The sequence below is a fragment of the Drosophila montana genome, unplaced genomic scaffold (genome assembly GCF_035044405.1).
Source record: "Drosophila montana isolate Dmon_TW-CO22-7 unplaced genomic scaffold, ASM3504440v1 contig_2178_1, whole genome shotgun sequence".
Lineage (NCBI taxonomy): Eukaryota > Metazoa > Arthropoda > Insecta > Diptera > Drosophilidae > Drosophila > Drosophila montana.
The window spans coordinates 1,688,007-1,712,952 of NW_026997075.1; the positions used below are offsets into that span (position 1 = coordinate 1,688,007).

The 24,946-nt window shown below is 40.5% G+C and overlaps 3 protein-coding genes and 1 long non-coding RNA gene across 9 annotated transcripts in view; 3 read left to right on the top strand and 1 right to left on the bottom strand.

Moving 5' to 3' along the window:
* Positions 1-4,388, bottom strand: part of Appl (amyloid-beta-like protein) — a 57,647-nt gene extending 53,259 nt beyond the window's left edge. For 4 of the 6 annotated variants that reach the window (XM_064680854.1, XM_064680855.1, XM_064680856.1 and 1 more), the window contains exons 1-2: positions 4,299-4,387; positions 2,740-3,004 (exon numbers count right to left, since the gene is read on the bottom strand). In XM_064680854.1, coding sequence (XP_064536924.1) covers positions 2,740-2,814 — 75 coding nt within the window. In that variant the 5' untranslated portion in view covers positions 2,815-3,004; positions 4,299-4,387. Of the gene's footprint in view, positions 1-2,739; positions 3,005-4,298 lie in introns of all 6 variants that reach the window. The other 2 variants (XM_064680857.1, XM_064680853.1) reach the window with 1 other exon arrangement.
* A 4,710-nt stretch (positions 4,389-9,098) lies between these two features.
* On the top strand, positions 9,099-9,890 carry LOC135427418 (lysozyme). The gene is made up of 3 exons (XM_064680931.1): positions 9,099-9,267; positions 9,335-9,484; positions 9,551-9,890. Exons 1-3 carry the CDS (start codon positions 9,123-9,125, stop codon positions 9,694-9,696), a joined length of 441 nt encoding a protein of 146 aa, XP_064537001.1. The 5' UTR covers positions 9,099-9,122; the 3' UTR covers positions 9,697-9,890.
* Positions 9,891-12,715: 2,825 nt separating this feature from the next.
* Positions 12,716-14,509, top strand: LOC135427417 (histidine-rich glycoprotein). The gene has a single exon (XM_064680930.1). The coding sequence runs from the start codon at positions 12,866-12,868 to the stop codon at positions 14,414-14,416; it is 1,551 nt and encodes a 516-aa protein (XP_064537000.1). The 5' UTR covers positions 12,716-12,865; the 3' UTR covers positions 14,417-14,509.
* A 7,042-nt stretch (positions 14,510-21,551) lies between these two features.
* Positions 21,552-23,517, top strand: LOC135427528 (uncharacterized). The gene is made up of 3 exons (XR_010436083.1): positions 21,552-21,872; positions 22,016-22,697; positions 22,750-23,517. It is a non-coding gene; the product is annotated as an uncharacterized LOC135427528 (long non-coding RNA).
* Positions 23,518-24,946: the final 1,429 nt, after the last annotated feature.

Here is a 24,946-nt window from a genome sequence, read left to right on the forward strand (position 1 = left end):
GCCTGGACATATGGCAGATTGTGCCTGCCCGCTTCGTAACTGTCTGCATGACGCATGAGTCAGACGCGCGTGCGACGAGTCCTTTGAAGCGAAATATAAAAAAAGGACACAAAAGAAGGGCAGAAAAATAAAAAAAACTGGAAAATACGCACAGCTCCCCGCAATGCAAGTTGTATAAGAAAAATAGAAATGTACGTAAGCAACCACCGACAACAGCAGCAGCAGCAACAACAACAGCAGCAGCAGCAACAACAACAGCAACAATAGCAACAGCAACCACAACACGAAAAAAACCGATATCCTGGACAGACCGAAGCTAAGATTCCCTTAATGAAATGATATCATATGAAAGCTTGTTACCCAAGTAATTATATTAAGCTCGCAATTGCTGAGTTTGGTCAAGATATCGTGAGATCAATAGATTTATAGAATAGAATATATAAATTCGATGTTTATAGTATAGCTCTAACATTCAGAATTTGCTTAAGATATCTTTTAAAACCAAAAAGTTGTCCATGCAATTACTTAAGTTCGGCCGATTTTTCCTATAGCGGCTATATGGTAAAGTGGACAGATTCGGTAAACTTTCCTTTATATTTAGTGGCTGCAACAGAAGGACAAATCTATGCGGACCGATGGATCTACTCGGCTGTTGATATTGATCAAGAATATATGTATATATGCTTTATAGGGTCGTATAAATCTTCTTTTATATGTTACCCATTCCTTGACATTATCACAATACCCTCGACAAGAGTATAAAAACGGTGGAGAGCGATGCGTGGGTCTGATAACGTGCACAGCAATGTTGACGGCTAGCTGTCGAGCGCTGTGATGGGGGGTGGCTTGAGGGCGGCGGCGGTGGTGCTGATGGTGGTGTTACTTGAGGTAAATATGGGTACAGAAGTGTAACTGAAACTGGCGCTGCAAGTGGTTGCCAACTGTGACTGTGACAGCCAGAGGCAGCAACGTGCCCTGGGTCACTCATAAATTGCTAGGAACAAAGACCGATATGAATAGCGGCATTAAAGTATCAGGCAACACACACACACACATATATATATATATATATATATATATATATGGAAGAGGGACATTCATTGGGGGCCAGGGCAATACAAATTGCAAGCTGCATACAAAACAACGGGCCTGAAAGGGACAGACAGAGCGAGAGGGACAGAACGAGAGCCATACTAACAGCACCTGAACATAGACCCAGAATCGGAAGCAGCAGCTGGCCAACTTATAAATCAGCTTAGTGTTGCCCGCCTGCCCCCCCAGCGGGCCCCGGAAAAACCACCCATTTGGCGCCCGCTCGTATAATAGCTCTTTGAATGTGCTGTGTGTGTGTGTGTATATGAATTTGATAGGTTTTAGTTTTTATTTTTTGTTGTTTCTGCTTTTGCCTTAGATTGCAAGCTCTCAACGATGTGTGTGCGTGTCTCCAGAGCTATCCTGTGATATCCTTTCTGTGCAAATTGTTTAAGTATGGCAGAAATTGCCATGGCAAAACACGTCAATAGGTGGCAGTTGGCAGGTGGCAGCTGCCCCTAAGCCAGGACTCAGGCAAATTGTTTTCTGAATTCATTTGAATAACATTTTCACATTGAATATTTATCCTGGCCACACACACACAATACCCTGAGATATCGATGAATTGAGAAGCTGATGAGTGCTTCCTTAAACGAGTTGAATGGCAACTATGGCGTCTCTATGCATCCTGATTGAGAGCCTTCTGTATGCCGCTTGTGGTCAGGGCAACGGCACAAGCTGAAGCTGTGCACAATCTGACGTTCAACAATACTGCCAAAACCTTGCCTTTGTGTGTGTGTATGAGGGTATTGATTCAATCAATCCATGGCGGATTATTAAATTAATTAACTGCGCCAGCACAGAGCTGAAATCCCAATTTTCTATCAAACACGAACCGTACCTTAAATTAAAGCCGAAACAAATATTATTTTAAATTATATTTTTGCCATAAGCAAATAATATAATAAAACTGTAAATAATTGCATTAATAATTTAAGAAAACAACATTTAATTTGTGATTTTCTAAATAGTTCTCTTGAAAATTGAAATTATATTGGCGAGTCAGGCTTAGAAAACCAGTTCCGCGAACCGAAGCTTAGGACTTGGCCTTCTTTTTTGAACCGTGAACCGGAGCAGTACAAACGTTTGCTGTGCTTGCAGCCAGGATATGTATATATTCTCCAGACTAACATTTAGTTGGCAGGATTAAAACTTAAATAGCTATCATTAGTTAATGGGTTTTCTCGGCCCTATTTTCGTTTTGCTGGGCAGCTGGGCAGCTGGGCCTTACTTACACCTGCTGCCCACCAGGTGCTGCTTTCATATGCAAATTGCTCGGGTGCGTGTTGTGTAAGTGTTGCCTGCGCCGGGGGCGACTGCCGGCGCGGGGTCTGCCAAAACAAAAACCCCAAAAAGAATGGGTGAAAAAAGAAGAAAAACAAAAATGAACAGCAGAAAAAAACGGTTCAATTAAGCCAATATTTGCGCACACTCGCGTAACGCTGTGCGTCTGTGTGCGAGTGTATGTGTGTGTGTTTGAGTGTGTGTGTGTGTGTGTGTGTAAGGACAAGCGGCGAGAACTTAGTCTCTTTTTGGCTGGCACATTTTTGCGGCTCGCTTAGAGCAGCTAGCAGCTTGGACTGTGTGTGTCTATGTCTGTGTGTGTGTTCGTGTGTGTGTTAGGATTTTTGGTGTTGCATGACTCACCTGCACTGTGCCAATAAGCACAACGGCGGCCCAAAGGCTCCGCAGCAACAAATTACGACGCAGCGAGGCGCACATTTTTTTTATTTTTAGCACTTTTTGGCTTTAGCGCTTCGTCGAACGGTTTCTCGTTGCCCTTTGAACGTTTCTTTATTTGTGTGTTTGTTGTTTCTTTATATCGTTTGGTTCTCTTGCTTCGATTACACTTTGTGTCTGCTTCGGTCTGTTTGTTTTAAGCACTTTGCTTTGGCTGCAACTGCAACTGCAACTGGACAACAACGAAAGCCAGCAGAACAATTGCGATAAGAATGATGTTGATAATAATAATAATAATAAAAGGGTATAGCAATAAAACAAAAGAAACAAGACGATCGAATTCGCTGGCGTTCTGTTGTTGTTGTTGCTGATTCTTTGCGATGCCCCCAAAAACTATGCAACGAAATATCGCGCGTGTGTGTGTGAGAGTGTTTGTGTGTGTGCGTAGTAGTATTTGATTGTAGAACGTAGTAGAAACTGATGTGAGCAAAGCAGCGAGCAGAGGATATGAGAGCGACAGAGAGAGAGAGAGAGAGAGAGACTAAGTGAGTGAGAGAGGGAGGGAGAGAGAGCGTCGCACGTCACGGAGCACAAAAATACGTCTGAGCATTTGCCTTTGGATAAGCCACAAGCACACAACTCGCCCCGCCACCCGCACATCCTAATCAAAGTACTCGCTACTCGCTATTGTCTGTACTCGTTGCTCGTAGCTGGACATAACTTTGCGTAGGCCCTGCTCAAGCTCTGTAGTTATCTGTAGTTACAAGTCGATTCAATTCTATACATAGCCCGCTTGGAATGTATCTACATGTACGTTTAGACATGGGTAAAACCCATTAAAAGAGGCATACTACTTGCCACCAGAAAGACTTCTGGGCGGGCAGTCGGAGTTCGTGGAAACTTATAGAAAACAGCTGCAGTCAGTTTTGGTTACAGTATTCAGGCTTACGCAGGTTCACACCCCGCCAACACATCCCACATTTGTTCACTCTTTCTCTGCTGTCTCTCTCTCGCTCTCTCTCTCTCTGTCTAGCTCGTACTCGTTTCATCTGAAACAACTGCGCACGCACAAACACACACACACACTCTCACACATACTCACACACACACTGACTTCTCTTTCTCTCTCCTTGCTTTCTCGCATTGCGCAAAAGACACAACAAAAAAAGAAATTTACAATCGAAGACTGCACAAAAAATTGGAAAATTTTGTTTTTTTTCACTTTGCTTAGTTTATTAATTTTCTTTGTGTATTTTTTTACTTTATTGCACTTTGTTTCTGTGTTTCTTTTTCATTGATTTCAACACGCACACGAAAAAAAAAAACATTTTCAAATACAACAACAATTTTTAAGCCGACACTAGAAACGGAAAAAAAAATGTTTGGAATTTCGCCACACTCTCTGTGTGGTATAGAACTACAGCTTGTGCTCTTTCAAACCCTCTCTCTCTCTCTCGCCGTCTCTGTTCCTTGCTCCCCCCACTCTGACGGTCTCTGTCACTCTATTTCTGAAGCAGGTTGACAACCTTGCGCTGTTCAGTCACAGTTATGCTTCGAATGCGCCAGGAAACTTGATGAGTACCTAGCGCTGCGAACGCTCACAAACGACTGCGAGTGGCGTTGACTCATCGAATAACTCGTCGCCTTTGGTGGACTCGGTTCACGGTTCTCGGACTCGGAACCGGACTCGGTACTTTGAACTCGCCAGCGTGTTCGACCTCGGACTCCAGCTTGATGGCGACTGCGACTACAACTGCGCCTGCGCCTGCCTCCGGATCGATATTAAAGCCGAAACGGCGGTTGCAACTTGCCACAGGGGGTAGCTACATATATTTATAGATGTGTGTGTGTGCGTGTGTGTATGTGTGCATGAGTTTGAATGTGTGTTACTTCAGCAGCAACAGCAGCAGCAGGTGCTACGCTTGCTTTTAGGGCTGCTGACTATAAAGCTCGGTTTGCGTTCACAGATGATCCAGTTCATCTCTAGTGAAAGCAAACCACTTAAAGAATATTTATATATATATTATTAATTAAAGAAATTTGTTCAGAAAAAAATCAATTTTCTAGACTTATCCAAAATAGAGGTAGTATGGTCGATTTCTAATCACAAAATGTGGAAAAAATAATGCGTTTTTCATTTCTTGTTTTTTTATACATATATATAGAACTTCAATCTTCCCGATTTGAATATTTCACGTAGAGCAGAAAACATAAATAATTAAGTTTTCTACAAGCTAACTCAGAATGACAGAATATACACAAGCAGTACGATATATGAGCACAACTCCCAATTCCTCCCAATTCCTAAGATGCTAGAGACTATAGGCTATATTGAAAGTTTGCTTTGCATCCCTGAAAATCGATTAAATGTTCATATGTAAATAATTCATCTTCGAAAAATGGTATGTATGTAAACATGCAGAGGCGAACATTCGCTCAGGGGTTATCGTTCGAAAATAGATCATGCAAGTTTTTAGGAAAACTATAATGAATGAGGCGCAGCCTCTTGGGCTTCGCAAGAAAATTGAGTCTTATCAAGAGAGTACGGTTATTAGCTGAAGATTTAATATCCTTGCATCTTTAGAAAACGATAATTTGGGTTTAGGCGCCAAAATGATCTACTACTCCGATTCGATAAGGTTTTGCAGATATTTTAGGAGAGATATTCAAATTTAGATATTTTTATATATTTTAATATATCTTGATATATCGTCAAGATATATCCTCGAGAGAAATATGATTTATGATGATGAACTACCAGTTCATATGTTGACAAGATTCGGTTAATATATAGGGAGAAAAGTGCAAGGGTTGGGCATGATCATGATCATGAGAAACAAAAGGGTTTTTCACAAAGAATATTATTCTTGACAACCGAAGTACTATTTTCTATTGGCCTATGCACTTGCATTCAGAAAAAAGGGCATTTTGTTCAACAACAAAATTAAAGTAAATCGAATAAATCTATATTTAAAACATTTAATTTTACTATAGAACATGTATATTCCTTCAAACTGAGTGCGCGCAGCAAACTGAATGTTTGATATGCGGAAATACCATAGTTATACTTTTCGAAAATGATAAATGAACAAAGTACTAAAAGGAAAGTCGAAAAAACTAACTTAAACATATGATTTCCCAAGAAAGTTGCCTTAACTGAACTTATTGTTTGCAAGTTGCATTAGCAGAGTCTACAATGTCCGGGATTCGGGTGTGTTGAGTCGAGCGAGCGTATACTGTGTTAGTTCTCATATTAGATCTTAGTTTATATTTGCTATAAAAACAAACAGCTCAAAAATAACTATTTGCGAATATTTCAAATAAAAAGAAATCGAAAAAGAAACTATGCTTACTGCGTATATTGAACAAAAATATATTTAAATTCAATGTATACATTTTAAATATGAATCGAAGAATTCATACAGGTAACTCTTCGCCTCTGCGAGTTTGTGACAAGCACTCAAAGTCATTCAAAAAATAAATTCGAAAATAGGTCATTATAAAGATGCTGAAATACAATCTTTATATAAAATTTTCAAAAGTTGTAATACTTAAAATAAATAAACAACAAAACACACTTTAACACTTTTTACTGCAATTCATTTCGATTCTCCTCGAGAATCATCATTAGGGAGAAACACTGCATTCGCTTCGTCAGCTGTGGGGTTTGACGATTCTCGAGGAAAGTTGAGATATCTGAAGGAATTAGTGATATATTGTGTTTTAATAAAACCACAAGAAAACCTAGACCTTGCCTAAGGTCAAATCAAAAAAAAAGGTAACAAATTCTCTATACATTATAAATATTCTATTTTATAAATCCAATATAATATATAATAATATCCCATATTGAAAAATAATATATTTTCCACACCCGGCCTATCACGTTGTAAGATACGTACTCTAAATAGGTCCGAAAATATGTATAGCTTTCAATCATAAAAAAAGCCAAAAAGCAGGTCCTAAAATATTGAGTTTAGGTATTACACAAATGTAGGAAGCTATCGAAAAATTAGGTTATCATGTTTTTGCTTTAATAAAAATAATTAAATTTGTTCGAAAAAAATGTACAAAATGGAAACAGACGGAACTGGGTGGATATGCACAGTTTGTCGACCTGAACATATCCATATATATGTATATATTTATCTATATACATATATCATACGCACTGTCGAAGATACTTTCTTTTACATTTATTTGCCAAAATCATTTTACCCTTTTATAAACCTATTTTCAATGTAATGCACATTGCTTAGGATTTGGAGTTGCCTGATTTTGTATTCCTCAACAATTGCATTCGATATCTATATCTATTTTGTTCATATTTTACATTTTGGTTGGCGCGCTCATATACACTTGATAAACCTTATAACTTCGAAAAACGCCCAGAGCTTAGTTTCCACTCTCTAATTATACTCTATTTTCGAATAGATAAGGAGTATATTAGCTTTCGAGATTTCCGTCTGTCCATCACTTTTACTTTGACAACAAATCCCGGTCGCCAAATTGAGAAGAAAGTAACTCGTACTTATTTAAGACAAAGCAACAATATTCGTTTATTATATTACCTTTATAATTCGTTTTTCCGCCAACCTAATTAACTAGCTTTTTCCCAGATACAGTGTATTTAACAGTCGGTAGCTGTCAATTCAATAACTGCGGACGGAATAGCAAAACTTTGCAGAGCTTTTAATAATTGTGAACAGTTGGGTGCAGGGTGCGTGACTTGGATGTGTCCTTGAGTTCGGTTTGTGTCTATACTTGATTATTTTCGACAAGTGTATCTTTTCGTTTAGTGAGAAAAAGGTAGAAAGCTATCGATGCATAAAGTTTAAAGTTTGGCGTTTAGACAAAAGCTTTCAGATTTCAAAAGCTGGCAGCCGTATTTATCTTTATAATAGTATCTTTTAATATTTCTCCTTCACTATATGCTAAGCTGACGATACGATGCACTTATCCAATGCAGCAATTAATATCAGAGCCCCTATATCATATTATAACATTACAAATATATGGCTTTAAGATATTATGTTTCACTTGTGACACATTCATTTGCTACACCTTTTCATATAGCTTGTATGCTTTACATTTCTGTTATTATTTAATAATATAATTTATGATATAAAAGAATTGTGAAGAGCAGGGCGCTTTGCTTTCTTTTTAGGTTAGGGGCGTTGGGAGAATGTACGCAATTCGAAAAATATATAGAGATAAATCTCTATAAATAAATACTGTACTGTACTTACCAAACTTTGTATATCCAGGTCCTGTAGTATCCGAGGCATTTCTAGTCGTAGTTGCCGACAAACAGATACCCAGCATTTAGTGCCAAACTTATTTTTCTCGTAGGCATACACAGTTTGCAGCAACTGTGCATCTTCTGTCTTACATAGTCGGAAATGCATTCCTGTATACGTTGTAATCCGATCCGTAAATCAGTGCATAAAAAGGTGTGTATATACGAAAGCGCAAGATGTTTTTTTCCTAAACGAATATTTGATATGTGTATATGCACTTACCTTATCTCCGAAATATGACTATAAACTTGTTTTAAAATGGTTATGGATTGATAAGATATATGTATATAAATAATATAATTAATAATATCAAGTCTTTAGTCGGCTGGGTTTGCAGATGTCACCCTCTGCCTCAATTCTCTCTACAGGGTATTCAAATACTGACACGCCCACGGCTAGCCGCGTTTATCAAAACTGTTTTATATTTGTCTGGTACATTTTTTTTGGCACTTATGCGCGTTTTCTTGTTGCCGGCTTGAGCGGGATTTTAACTGGGAAGCTAGTTTAGCCGTCGGCAGCTCGTGATTCCAATACCTCAACATTTATTACGAATGCGGAAGTAATTAGTTAATTAATAATCAAGAGAAAAAATGTAAATATATGGCAAGACGAAGCTTAAATACCCTTCTGCGGCTGGGAAGTGCTATTGTGCGAAAGCTTGGGATGCACCGATTTGGGGTTAAATGTGTATATGCATATGCTCGATTCAATGCCGCTATGATTATATATACATATATATGTATATCCTATATGCTTTCGGAGACTTCTTGTTCTGTGCGACAAACTTGCAATACCCTCGACAAAAGGAGGTGAAGTAGGCCCGTGTGCAGCAAGTATTGCATCAAAGCTGGCAACTTCGGCGGCCCCCATTAACCCGCCGGCAATTGGTTCTATTACATATTCGTTTAGAACAACGCAAATGAAGCTTATCAGCAATCAGTTGTCTAAAGCAGCAGCAGCAGCAGCAACAGCAGCAACAGCAGCAGCGATGGCAGAGATCCCAGACTCGAGTCCAAGTTCAAGCTCAAACAGTGGGCTGGCAGTCGCAAGATGAGATCGGCGGCGCTTGCACTGTTCTATGTGAGCTTGTGGGTGAGCTCGGGTTCTCTGGTGCTGGGCAAGCGCTATATGCGCTGCGAGCTGGCACGGAAGCTGCTGGAGCAGCACGGCTTTGAGCGCAGCCTGCTTTCGAGTTGTGAGTAGCGGGGCGGGGAAGAGTTGCGAGTGGATGGACTCTTAACATTGGGCTCTTATACACACAGGGATATGCCTGCTGGAGCATGAGAGCGATCTGGACACCGCCAAGGTGACAACCAATCCAAATGGATCCCGCAGCTATGGCTTGTTTCAGATCAACGGTCGCTACTGCCAGGAGGCGAGACGCGGCGGCGTTTGCAATGTCAAGTGTGAAGGTGAGTTAAAAAACCTCGCTTTCTTGCTACTCCCGCTTGATCAACTAATGTTTGTTTAAATTCAAGAGCTGCTCGACGAGAATCTGCGCGAGGGAGCCGCCTGCGCGAAGCGCATTCAAGCTGCCGAGGGCTTTCGCCATTGGAACGGCTGGCAGCGCTATTGTCGCAACCTTCAGAACCTGCCCAATCTGAAGGTCATATGCGGCATATAACTTATTTTACTGCTCTAAGAATCTCTTAAATACATATACATAAATATATGAAGATACAGTGCCGAACAAAAAAATCAGTACAGTGGACTGTCTCATATGTATATCTATTTTTAAATTATCGTATAAAAATGTGATCAATCGTGTTGGTAATTCAATATGGAATGACAATAAGTCCCTTTATGTAAATCCTTTTTTTTTCTCCGTGCCTCGGATAGAGCATTATTTCAAAAAATAATTAAATAAAATAAAATATAATATGAATAGTTTATAAAGTTTTGGCATAATCACAGTTAAGGCGGCTGTCCGACTTTTGTGTCTACTACTGTAGATAGTTATGTGCTTCGAGGCTTTATCAAGTATATATACATACATATGTAAATATATTCATACACAATCACACAGCCGAAGCTTTTTGGGCACCTTTTCAAGTGAGTCTCGCCGCGATTCTCACACGTACATGCATACTCTCTCTTTCTCTATCTCTCACGCGTTCTCCGGTTTGTCCGCTCTCTCTCTCTCTCTCTCTCTTTGCACACGCTTCGACGCCGTCAGCTTATGGGGCTTTTGGGCCTCAGTCCGCTTCAGGGGGATTTCATTAAGTGACGCCAGCTGTACCGAGGCAAACGTTTGTGGAACGTTGTCCGCCCGCCACATTTCAATTTTGATTGTTGTTGTTATATTTTAAATACGATGTGATGAAATGGAAAACAGAGCAGAAACTAGTGCGCAGTGGTTGCATAATATGCCTACACATATGTATACATTATATATATATGTACATATATGACATACATGTATTTGCAAGTACTTTATAATATGCACAGCATATACTCGTACTATTCGAATAGATGCAATGATCTATTCAATGTGTGTTTCCTAGTGCCTGAACCTGAACCTAACCCCCGAACCCAACCCATGCGTCTGTGACTTCAGCAACCGGTTACTGAAAGCAACTCAAATGAGCTGTTCATGCATATGTATGAGTGTGTATATATGTACATATTATATATGAGTAGCAATCGAACTTTTGCGCAGTCTCGAAAGATTGTGCTTGTGTCTTGTCATTCAGTCAGTTAGCTACCGTGTGCCAAAGCTGATGTACATACAATTAAGTGGACCCCAAAAGAAAAAAAATCTTGTAGTATTACAAGAAATTGTGCTATTAATTAAACCATGCAAAATCTTAATTTAAATTCGTAGAGCATGTCCTCCCACTTACTGTGTTTAATTGAAATATGACTAAATTGTCAGAATATAAATATATATATATATATATATATATCAAAAACACTTGAGTGATCTACTTGATCGAAATGTGAAGTTAGTTTATGAAAATATATATGAATGCAATGTACCCCTGTACCATGTACCAAAAGTACCATACGTGGCCCCTTTAAGACCAAAGAATAAAAAAGGAACAGAACTTTTTCTTTTTTTTTTTTTAATAATTCAATTGTGTATACACTTTGTATGTGTGTCTGTTGAAAGGAGCCCAATATAACCTCAAAATGTAGCATAATTTAACAATGATAAATTTGCTAATAATTGTTTATAAAATATAATAAATATATGCCCAAAGTAACTAGTAGAGGTATTAAGTTGCATTGTGCAACTGTTGGGAACACAAAAATAAACCGTGCAAATTTAACTTAGATGATTGAAGTCTTCAAATTATTCTTCTTCTCAAATACATATATGAAGTTTTAGTGTTCGATAATTATATGCCTAGAGTCAAAGCCAAATATTAAGTACTACTTGTGCGTACAGTGTGACCATAATTGAATATGATGGAAGTCTTCAATTTCTATATAGCCTCAATATAATCTCATCTTTCAAGCTTATGCTGTGTTTTTTTTTTATATTTTCTTTTAATCTAAAAGTGAAGCTCTAGTGTGAAGTATAAAGTTGTATTGAGCTACTGTTGGGAACAAAAATAAAAATAAAAAGTGTGACCCCATTCTTAAATGATTGAAGGCTTCAATTTCTATATAACCTCAACGTTTGGATACTTTGGAGCTTATGCAGTTTTTTTTAGTTTTTTTGTTATTGTGAAAATGAAAATTAAACAACTAAAGGAAATAAAAGCCCAAATACACAGTTAAAATTCTGTCAAATAAAGTAATGAGTGGAACGTTACCTCGACTTTAATTCCAGATGAATGTGAATGAAGAAGGATATAATCCCAAATTGACTTTTGCATGAATAGCCTCATATACAAGGTATATGTTGAGCTGTGGAGCATTATGTTGATTAGCCGATTATATATGCACATGAATATGAACCAGTTCAACTGTTTGCACATGACTATGAACCAGTTCGACTAATGCATGAACAGCTTTACATTCTGAGCTGTGGAGCATTATGTTGATCGGGTCATTTCAGATGAATTATGCATGCTATGTAAAGTGGTGCAAAGCCTTGATCCACTTGAATTCTATTTACTCTTCTTCAGTAAGGAATATTCTAGATTTAAGAAACGTTCGAAGGCAATTTCATCAGAATAGAAATAAATTTCCCATTGCTGATTCATTATATTGCGTGCCGGCGTGGCACCGCTCCAGTCTAGTTGAATATATTTCACCATGTTGTGAAATTGAAAACAAAACAAATCAAAAGGTGCCTATGTGTGTATATACAATGTAGGGTACATATATACAAATGAGCAGATGTGTGTGTATGTGTGTACATATAAGTATTATGCGTGTGTGTGGAGCGGGCTATTTTTATCGGCTGCAGCTCTCAGGTTTTTGCTGCGACGCATTAACTGGCTCCCCACTGCTCCAATGTCAGTCAAGCGTGCCCGCTCTCGTGCTCTCTCGCTCTCGCACACTCTCTGTCTATATTTATGTTTATCTTTTTATCTCCCTCTCTCGCTCTCTCTCACTCTCTCTCACTCTCTCTCTCTCTCTCGCTGGCGTTGCGTCGCTGCCAGCGTTAAACGTTTACAAACGTTGAACGGCGCGTATAAAAGTTGCCGGCCGGCAAGCGTCCATCATCAGTTAGAAGCTTGAAGCTTTGTGGAGCAGCCAAAGAGAGAGAGAGAGAGTGAGACGCAGCAAGAGAAAGGGCATAAAATACAATAACGAATCGCAGAAAAAATAACAATTGAATATTGTTTATAAAGTTGAACACAATTCGAAAGGATAAAGACAAAAGAAAATTGTAAACAATGGCAGAGTTAGCTAAGCGCAATGAGACGCTGCTGGACGAGCCGACTGAGGTCGTAGATTGCGACATTGACTTCGAGGATGTGGCAGAGCAGCCACAATCCTCGCAAGCGCCAGTGCAGAAGAGCGGCAAGCTAATCAAGAAGGCGATCAAGAAGGCGTATAAGGCGCAGCGCATGCTGCAGCAGGCCATGGATCAGCTGGCCGCCGAGCGGGCCAAGGACCAAAGGGCTCAGGTCAAGGAGGCCAAGAAGCTGAAGAAGCAGCAGAAGAAGCAGAACAAGAAGGCCAAGAAGCAGCAAAAGGAGCAGCAGGCTCAGCAGTCAAACCTGAACATGGAGCAGAATGAGCAGCCACGTCCGCGCTCTAACAGCGTCAGCTCAACGTCCAGCTCCTCGAGCTCATCCAGCGGCTCGTCCAGCTCGTCGAGTAGCTCGAGCTCCGGTTCGGAGCACAACTTTGGCCGTCATCCCTGCCATGGCTGGGGCCGCAAGTGGGCTGGACGCCATGGTCATCATCATGGCCGCAGAGATCGTTCCAGATCTCGTTCGCACAGCCGCTCCGATGAACGCTGGCGCCGGCATGGACATCATGGACATAGGCACGGCCTTGGTCCCCATTACTTCGGACCGCATCACTTCGGGCCGCATCACTTCGGGCCGCATCACTATGGACCGCATCATTTTATGGCGCGTGGCGGCTTCGGTGGCTGCCCCTGGCCAGTGTGGGAACATCAGCAGTTTTTTCGGAACGGCGGCCTGCCGTGGGCCCTGGAGACGAGCACGGTATGGCCGAGAAACCGATCGAGATCTAGGCCGCGTTCACTTTCCCGGCGCAGAGGTGGTAGACATCACAGCATTGGACACAAGCGATCCGGACACGGACACGGACATGGCCACAAGGGTCGTCACCATGAGCGTCGAGTGAATCGCTCTAGCTCCAGTTCGAGCTCCAGCTCTAGCTCTAGCTCCAGTTCCAGCTCTGGCTCCAGCTCTGGCTCCAGCTCTGGCAGTGACAAGGAATGGGGTCCTCGACGTGGACATGGTCACCATCGAGGCCCCCCTCATTGGCCACACCACGGTCCGCATCATGGTCCCCATCACGGACCACATCATGGTCCGCATCACGGTCCGCATCACGGCCCACATCGTGGTCCGCATCCTGGCCCGCATCATGGCCCACATCATGGGCCGCCTCATGGACGGCATCATTGGCCACACCATGGCCCTCATTTTGGCCCACCTGGACCGCCAGGTTTTGGCCCACCGCCATGCGGTCGCCCCAGCCGCTCACGCTCGCGCTCCCCTTGCAAGGATGGCAAATCAGCTGAGCGTCCGGTGAGTCCCACTCGCGATACTTCGAAATCTGGACATCACAAGCACGAGAAACACGGCAAGCACGAGAAACACGGCAAGCATGAGAAACACGGCAAGCACGGCAAGCAAGGCAAGCACGGCAAGCATGGCAAACATGGTGGGGGCAAGGACAAGCACGGACCGAATCGGGAAGGTATCCTATTTGACGAATTCGGTCCTTGGAATAGATTTGATTGAAATAAGAACGCCTTTAATTGTGCATCGAAAACAATTTCTATTTACATTTCGCATATATCAACATATTATCTTCAATCTATACCAAAAAAAAAAACAAAACAGAACAAAAAAAATACAAAAGGAAAAGGAAAAATAACAAAAACGAACAAAAAAATATTTACAAAAAAAAAAATTAAGCAAAAAAAGTATTACATAAAGTTTAAATAAATTCCAACCAAGTAAAATTGCATGTAAACTTATATCAAAATAAATATATATATTGTAAAGCCAAAGCAAATAATTGAGTTTTTATTCGGGGTGTATTGGGAATGTTATCGGGAATGAAACACATGCCACTTTAAATTGCCAGCAATTCGCGACTAATCGGGTAATCAGCTCGCATTATTGCTAAGCCAGCGTATTTAGGGCTTGAATCGATATAATAATATTTATTTATGCTCAATTCACGCTGTTTAAACTCTAAATAATTCACTTGTGCGCAACAATAGTTAGTAAAAGCGAAATAAATATTTAAAATTAAGCTTGCTAATCAATATTAAAACCAAACTCATGTTATTTCAGTCATATTAGACTACAAGCTGCCCTCATATTGTGTATAGGGTTACAGCTTGGAAGCTGCTTAGAAGCTTCTTTAGCGGTTTAATGTGTTTTTAAGCAAGGCAGAAAACCTGTTCTTATCCGAACCGGTTCGAGCTCGGAACTTCAATGAGCCTATTCCACGAAATTAAGACCAAAATACGTATTCCTTACAAATAAAAAAATTGTTTTCTTTAAGAGTACACGAGAGAAAGGAAGTTAGTAACATATTCTAAACTCGCGCTATTTTAACTTACCGAACCGGTTCAAGCCAAGAACTTCACATTGTTTTTTGCCAGGAAACGAACCTTGACCCAAACCAGTTGCTCGTTAAGCGGCCGAACCGAAATGAAATGTTTTTTAACCCTACACGAAAGAAAGGGTGTTGGTGAAAAAAACTCAACACTTGCGCTGATTCAATTCCTGTTGGCTAGTGTAATCAAACGCGCGTAATTAATACGTCTATTGTTATAGTACAAAATAATAATGGCAAAAAATAAAACAAACTCAATTACGCGTCGTTTCATGCTGCAATTTGAATGTTTCGAGACCGCAAAGTTGATAAATGACAATAAAAACTAATTTTGCTGTTCGAAATGCTAAAAATTAAATACCCGATTCGATATATATACTATATTATTACATATTAAAAAATAAAACTGAGCAGATTTGGGCCGATCTAGAGTCTCTTTCCGCCGAAACGTCTAAGAAACGAGATAAGATAGAAAAGAAGAATAAATAAAACAAGTAAGAGGTTCTAGTCGGGAGCTCCCGACTAGGGGATACCCTGATACCCTCTTCTTCCAACAGGCGATAAGTATAAAATGAAAGATACTTGATATATATATACTATTCTAGAAGCTACATGTCAAGTTTGGTCATTTTGGCTCTTATTATTTACCAAAATTGCTCAAAAAACAGAATTTCTATAGCGCTTTTTATCGATTACCTGGAAACGAGGAAAGTTATCGAATATCGGAAACAAACTCGATCTGCGCGGGTACTAGGACGGACGGACGGACAGACGAACGGACGGACATGGCTAGATCGACTTGGCTGTTGATGCTGATCAAGAATATATATACTTTATGGGGTCGGAGATGCTTCCTTCTGCCTGTTACATACATTTGCACAAATACATTATACCCCTTTTACCCATTTTCAATGGGTTCAGGGTATAAAATGAAAATACTCGCTTAAATCAAACGAAATGCGTGTTAATTTATTATTGGTGCAAGCGACTTTTTATAAACATGAACACATATGCATTGACCATACTTTAGTTCGTTTCAATTGCGAAAACAACAAGAAATTGCAGCGTAATTTGTTTATACTTATTAATTATAACGTGACGTGCCGCATTGAAATCCAGATAACATTCCGGGAGTGGCAAACAAAGTGAATTACTTAGCTGGCTTATGGGCTTCCTATCAGAACTACGAAAGACATAAGATTGCCTGGAGAGGTTTTCCCCATATACCATGATACATGCGAAAAAAAACACGTTCGATAAGGCGATCGATAAGTCGATGCCAAATTCTGACTAACTTCATAGGTGGTTCCACCGAAATAGAATTTCCTTGTCCAACCTCGCGCTACGTGTTTCCAAAATTGTGCTGCCTAATCTAATTTATTTAGATGACAGGGTTTTCTAATAATACCATAAAGCGCTAAGGGGGCCGGTAAAAGGCTGCTAGACTCCAGAGGGGCATGCTTGGGCAGAGCACACGGCACTGTTCCCAATGGGGAAATGTGTTCTCAACTGCTGTGTGGTCGACATAAGAATGCACCTAACTGAACCACAGCTTATTTAGCTACAGATATTGTAATAGTTGAGACTTTTCAAGCAAATATATCAATATATAGGTAATTCAAATAAACAAACAACTCACAAACCTAAAATACGATCATGAAATAAGTTAATTCAACTCAATTTTATAGCATGGAAATAAATGGATATTTAAGTAAAACAATTAATTGAATATTTGTCGGCATTTACCTAAAGCGCAAAACCTTTGCTCATGGCTGTGCCAGTAGGCACAGATATTTCGGAGTAGAGTACTTGCCTTGTGCCAGTTAAGAGCGTGTCTAAGAGAGACAATACTGGGTACAGTTTGCCGGCTGTGGGAACAGCCTTACCCCTTATCAATTCGAATGGGTACAGTTGCTGTGCTCGTGGCTTGCATTCTAGCTGTGTGTTACGGCCAAAAGGCGGCTGCCTTGTGGCCCAAGTGAGGTTTAATTGTAATACACACGCGCACAACCACACACACACACACTCACACACACCTACACACACACATGCGAATTTACATTGCATGAGATATATGAAAACATAGCTGCAATTCTCGGATTTCACATTTTAATTGGAGGTGATGTGTGTACATAGACATCCCACGCAAGGGTCGACTGATGGACAGAAATTGTTATAAAGGGCAGCGGGGTGGATGGGGTTGTTGTTTGCGGGGGGAGGGGGGGGTCGACTAGGAACGCGACTGGGCCCAGGCTCAACGGTCTTTGGCTAAGCGCTAAAAGCTCATTGCGCTCGACGTTGTTTTATTTAATTTAATTTTATTTTTGTTTCATCAACAGGTGCGTGTGTGTGTGTGTGTACACGCGCACAACACACACGCACACACACACACGCGCACAACACACACGCACACACACACACACACACTCACACACACGCATTAAACCACTATATGCGGGAGCATTGAAAATTTCAAAGTGAAACTTTATTCAATTCTGTGACAATGTGACAGGAGCAGGATCCACCATCACGTCCTGTTGCCTTTTTCAGTTATTTTTGTTGTGTTTGTTTTTGTTTTTGTTTTTTCTTTCTGGCATTTGAGCAGTTGGCTTTTGTGCATTTGGGGTCCTTCATTGTCAGCGGCAGGCATCAACTTTGCCCAAACCTGTATAAAATCTGCCAATCTGTGATTTATTTTAAGCGCCATTTTTTCCAATTTACTTAAAACAAAAAAACACAAAATAAAAAAAAAAAACAACAGCAAAACAATAACACGAGGAACAGCGAATGCGGCGAGGACATAAAATGAGCAGGAAGTGGATTTTTGAGCGGAAATAATTTTGCCACATGTTGGCAAATAAACACAGGCAAGGTGAAGGCAGGCCTTATGGAAAGGCGCTGGGCAGGCGTTACGCTCCCAGACAATCAAGCAAGCAGCCAGAGCCCGCCCAGGCAGTCTGGCAGCTGTTGGGAGGCAGCGGGCGGTGGCTCAAATCCATCCGCTTTTATCGCCAACAGCTTAAAATTCAATATAAGTGCACAATTCTGTTCTCGCCCCATTTGTGCTGGTGTGCGTACGCACTTATGTATATCCGTACATATATGTGTGTATATATAAATATATGTATATCTATTTTTTTTTCTTTCGTTTTAATAATTTTGTGGCAGCCAAGCCGAGTTTTCCCTGTCTTTTGCCCTTTGGTAAGTGCGTGTGCGTGAAATGTAATTTTGCGGCAGGCGAAGCTAATGCATAAGCTGCCCGCCCAGCAGACCCTGCCAACCCTGCCACTGCCCCCGCCCTGCCCTTGTGGTGTGTCTGTGTGCCGCACGAAGAAGCTGTCGCAAGCTATGCAACAACAACTGGCATCCATATGCCCATTGATTGATGATGAGCCAGAACTGAGGCAGAGCGAAATCTACGAGTTTTAAACGATTGACATCAGCTTAGTTTTAGGTGTCCAAACGACCAGCAGGACGACTTGCTGCTACAGGAACTTGGCCTGCCGGAGCTAGGGCAGAGCAGTCTGAGACGTTGCCATGAACAGGATATACCAATCAGCTTGCTCTCATTTAAATTTCACGCACACTTAAATATACTTAATATAGTTAAATTGCTGCGACTGTCTGTAGAATATTCAATTAATATGCAACGTTAAAAGTTTTCATTTCAGCCAAAAAGTATGCAACATTTCTAGGTTGTAGCGCGTAATAAAAACATTTCGCGATTGCTGTTAGAATAATTAACTTTATAATTATGCAACTGCATGTGTGTGTAGCTCTGCAAAGCACAATAGAAACAGGAACAACAATCGGCAACGGCAAGCGGCAGGACGAAGCAAGCCTCAGACCTCAGAGCTTGGCAATTGGGCAAAAGTTTCGTGCAATGGCACGCAAATATTACACAATAGATATTGCGCTAGCTGGCAGTGCGAGGCGAGACTGTCACGTGGAGTGGTGTGGGGAGGGGGGGGGGGCTTTAAAGGGCATGCTACGTGTGATAAATGCCATGGCAAGAGCAGCTACAACAATGCACTGTCTGAATAAGCCTGGCCAACTGGCCAACCGGCCAACAACTTGCGAGCGCTTCCCGAACACTGCCCGCAGATCCCGTGGCGCATTTGGTATGCAACACTTGTCCGGCAACCTTAACAGTGTCAGCCAGCAAAAGCAAACACAAAACAAACCAATACACGACCACTGCAGCAACAATAACAGCAACAACAAGAGTCGCTGACTTCATACTGCGAGAGGGGCGAGTGCAGCAAAATAAAGTGCAGCTGCTGCGAAGGCAACGCTGCGTATGCGCAATGTGGGCGCACACAGTGCAAATCTTTGCGACCCACCTCCCCGACCAGACAGTTGCGAACGTGCGTTCGTGAGAACGTGCCTTTTGTATGTGGTCGGTGCGGGGGCGTGGGCGCGGGCGCGGGCGCGGGCATAGGCGTTGCTGTTGACACTGCAGTGTGTGTCCCATTGCTTCGTGCTGAATATTTGAAATGCAGCTTTACGCATGCTACGGTATCCTATTTTTCGTACAATTTTTCTGTCATTACACATACCCTGTAAAATGCTCAAAATAATTGGTAAGCGCTTAATAACACATCCAACAACCGTAGAAAAAATTAACAGTGAATTTTATCAATTTCCATTCCACTTATTTTCCACAAAGCTTTGTTTCGCAAAGCTTTGTAAAAAGGCTATTCAATATTTTACTTCTTGATAGAGTCCAGGGTGCTGCCAAGTCGAGCATTGTCAGCTATAGCTTTATAAACATTTTTTTCTTTCATTTTTTATTTGGCTCCAATCGGCAAAAAGGGGAAAACGCAATTTCCCATGTCGCATTGAAAATGCATTTAAAGTGCCAATAAATATTTGACTTAAATTGTCGCTGATTAAAATATCGCTAATTAATTTGTATTTTCCTTTAAGTCCAACCAGAACATGCGAAATTAACACCCATTTTAATTGAAAAATCATTTCACTCTTTAATTTACAATTTTTTGTTTGTATTAACTGCTTGAATTGCGCTTAAAGTTAATTTTAATGAAATATTTCAGCACTTTTTGAAAAGAGAAAATAATGTTAATAAATTAATTAACTAACTTTTGATTTGATTTAAGTTTTGTGCTCCTCTTTAACATGCCCCAAACGATATCTTATTATATTAAATTTCATAAATTGTGCTTGAAAGGCTCGCCCTGGGGTTCAATTCCTGGCGAGCTTAGTTTCCTTAAAGTTTTTACAACTTTGAAAAGAGGAATTCTGTATGTTTTTAAATATTTTCATGTATATTCAATTATTGAAATTAACTACTTATATTTTACTCTTTATTTAACGCCAAGTCGAAGGCCTTAATTTAATGCAATATCATTTGAAACATGCCAAAAAAAAACAAGTAAATGGCTCTAGTCGGAAGTTACCGACTAGGCGATACCCTGAACCTTCTTCTACCAGCACCAAATGCAGCTCATTTGCTGTTATACAAATAAATTCAAAAAGAAAAATATTCCCTTCATTGGATTCTAACCCGACTCGAACTGCCTGGACTTCCTGCAACCGCCTCTACACGACAGCCATACCAACAACTTCTTTCCAGCCAAAAAATCGATATAATTTAAGATACTTGATCTGGTAATACTTTTCTAGAAGCTAGAATTTGGACCTGCGCTCAAAATTGCAGTCTCTAGCTCTTTTAGGTTCTGAGATCGACGCGTTCATACATTCGGACAGACGGACGGACAGACAGACGGACATCGCTAAATCGATCCGGCTATTGATTCTAAAACAAAAATATATATAATTTATGGGCCTGTTATATATTATACTCTTCTCACTTATGTTCAATCGGTACCGGGTAGAAGTATGCATCGATTTAGTTTAAAAACTGGCTGAATTTTGTATCCAACTGATACACTTGAAAGTTTTTTTTGTTGCCAGTGTAAATATTAAAGCCGAACTTTGGTGTAGTGTGTATATGCATTAAATAACACCCTGTATTCAAATGCATAAGTATGCGACACTTTGTTGCATACAATAACAAACACAAAGCCAAAAGCGCAGAGCCGCTTGAGTTTATTGACTCAGGCTCATATTACGCAGCGCGGACCGCTAGTACCGCTAGCAGGCTGTTTAGCTGACGGCGCATATCCCACGCTTGTCTTATATACCAAGACTACCATATATGTACTCACTAATGCATGCACATACCACAAACTCTCTCTCTTTCAATTATGCTCTGCTGCGACAGAGCTTTACATATAATAATACCTATATCTTAGGTTTTGAAGCGGACAGAGTTCCGAATAAAGAACATTCAAAATATGACTATAAACCAGCACTGACGTGCAGCGTGAACTTTTATTTCTACATTGGGTTCCAACCCTTCAGAAGCCTTGATCTGAATAAAAAATGTCTCAATTACATTTTTTTATTATATTATAGGGTATATTGCCGTGGCTATTTTCACTTTGTCTGAAATTGTGTAACGCCCCAGGGAAACACATTTCTGACGTGCAGAAACAACTCCTGCTCAGTTTAATTCATTTACCACAGAGCTCTGAAATGGATCAACAGGAGAAAAGATTTTTGTTTTGGACAAATATTTTACTTTAATTTGGCAAGGATCAGGTGACTATGGCATATAAAGAAATGTGATATATCGTAACTTTGCTGGAGAATCTATTGCGCTGATTTTCATGCAAGGGTATCAGGAGTTCGGCGTGTCGTAAGTAGCCAGGCATTCATGTATTTTGTTTTGTCTACTCGCACAGATTGTGAGCAGAAATGAAATCAAAATCTTTGTGAAAACATTTCATGCAAATGAATAAATAAGCAAGTGCCAAAGAGGCTTTGACTGACAGCAGACGAGCGCAGAGGGAAGCAGGATGCAGGACGCAGGGCAAAGGACGAGGTAGGCAACAGTTACATATTTACATAAATATTACACGGCTATTACGATATGCCTGTAGCACGCCCAAAGGCAGTGCGTGCGTGTGTGGGTGTGTGCTACTTGTCACAGGCAAATATGTAGTTAAACATGTGTGTGTGTGTGTGTGTGTGTTGTGTGTGTGTTTGGTCTGTGTAAATAAATGTATGTTACTTTCTGTCATGCATTACAATAATATGAAAATTATTTGAAATGTAATTTCAACTTAATAAATTTTCATAAAAAAGGAGGCGTCTCCTCACAACCCAATTGACAAACACTCACACACACACACACACACACACACACACACACACAGATACGCATACACACAGAGAGATACCAGCATGGCTAAGTGTTTAAACAGCGCCGTAGAAAGCAGTCGAGACGCCTGCAAGGGCTGCCTCATTACGGAAGCCAGCGATGGCGAACGACGAAGGAAATGCTGAAAGGGAGACGGCGAGGAAGGCGCAGGACAATGAGGACGCCGGTGAAAATGGCGACGACAGGAAGTGAAGTTGTCGAAAGTAAATTTGCATAAACGTATGAAAAATTTTAATATTTACGACAAATTTGCAGCTGCGTTCCCCTTGCCTCTGCCCGCTTGCCTTTTATCCGCATATAACTTTTTATGCTGCACAGCTAAAAGCGTGTGCGATTGTCTCTGCGAGTGTGTGCGGGCGTGTGTGTGTGTGTGTGCGTGTGTGTGTGTGTGTGTACGCAGCAGGGTGGGCCAGAGCAAGGCTGGCAGAAGAGCTACTATTTAAGACAGACCTAAATGAAAGTGCGGCCTGCAGCTGTAGCTAAAAATGAGAAGGCAAAACTGAAACTGCGAATGGCAGTGGGTGTGGCAATAAACTGGGCATGGGCAATGGGTGTGGGCGTGGTCCTAGGCCAGCTGTCGAATGTAGACTAAATCAAGTTAGCACACTGAATGGCCAATGAGCAATGAAAACGTTCCCATGGCTATGCACTTTCACAAGTCATTTTTTTGCGTGTGTGAGTGTGAGTGTACATGTCAAATCTCTTTCTCCGCCAATTCGCCAACATTTTTATATCATCAATTTGGGCTAGCGCCAAACTTTGCCAACTACTCTCGTGTTATGTGGAAAATAAGGAAAAAGGCAAAGCATTCCACACACACACACACACACACACACACACACGCACACACACAACTTTGTGGCCAGTTGCCAGGATGAGCTTTTGTTGGTGCATTTGAATTTTGTTCTATGGGATTGGCTTATAATATGAATGCACTTAAATTAAATTCCATATTTTTATGTAGTTTTAAAACTTGAACCGTAATAAAATGTTCTCGACATGAAATACACAAAAGCCCCTCAGCATTAGCTAATTAAAACAAGTAAATGCCATGTGAGTAAAATCTAGTTATGTGTGCAGCATATTTCTAATATATTTATCTTAATTCATATCCAAATCTATATCTACATGTTATAGTCTGTGCACAACATTTAACAGTTAAATAGCGCAGACAGTTTAAAGTAAGGAGTGTGTGTGTGTGTGTGTGTTTGTGTGTGTGTTATACACATGCACGTATACATAATTTACATTTGCATATGCATAATTTATGCATATATTTAATGTAAATGTGCATTTGTGTAACCAAGATTCCTCTTAGGAACGGCACTCATATTTTTTCATTTTCAACCAGAGTTTTCTCTCGTTGGGAAATGCAATTCTTCACAGCTAATGGCAATGCGCACTAGGCCAGGGCATTTAACACACGTAAACAGAAGGCGGGGGGCATTCGCTTTGTTTATTATCACAGCACTGAATGGTCTTTCAGCTGGATCTGTGGCTATGGAATCGGTCTGGCCAATTGACGCATACACCTAAGCCCATTATCTTGTTGGCCATTAGCAATTAGCGCTGTCATTTAAATGATTTTTAAAATGCCAAATGCCTGGCTTCGTGTCGATATTCAATTGTCTTGCTACCCTGGACAATATCAAAAACGAGCATATTATTGTGCAAGCGTGGGATAGCTATATTTAGTTATATAGAGTGGCGGGAGTTGGTTCATTCGATATGCAGATCTAAAGCTTAGGGTATTATACTCTCTATAATATCTCTTTAGTATCTCTATACTCTCTCTAGAAATTTTGGAAATCGATCAGGCGAGGTAGATGTAATACTATCGATATAGGCCAGCTTTGACTGTCGAGAGACGGCACTGTTCCATTAATCGATAGTTTTAAAGAATCGATGCTATCGATAATGTTACTCTACCAACAAGGATAGTCTTCTATTGTGTCTGGCTATAAGGGAAAAGCTAATTTATGTAACAGTTTGTTCAAAAATTGCCTCAAAGGTATTTAAAAGTCGGCACTTAAAATTTGAAATTTCTTTGCGTTTTATTTGACGACTGTTTACTTAGTGTGCATTTAATTGGAGAAGCGCCGCACAAATGCCAATTTAATTGAAAGCACTTGTAAATACACTTACTCTTGCTCGTATTGGTTCCCACCGATTGTTGCAAACATATTTTGATTTAATTGAGGGATTCTTTATCTGTAATCGTTTTAATGTATGTTTTCAATGCCTTTTAATGGTGGTGGCAAACTAGCAAATGGCTCTCGGCTTGCTTAGGGCACATTAAATTGCCATTGGCCACGTGGCTAAGCCCCTAATTGCCCAAATGATATGTTGCAGCCTACGATATAATAAATGTATATTTCACTTTAAATTTATTATATATATCGATTTTCTAGGGGTATAATCAATTCGGGATGCTTATAAAGAATGTATGAGA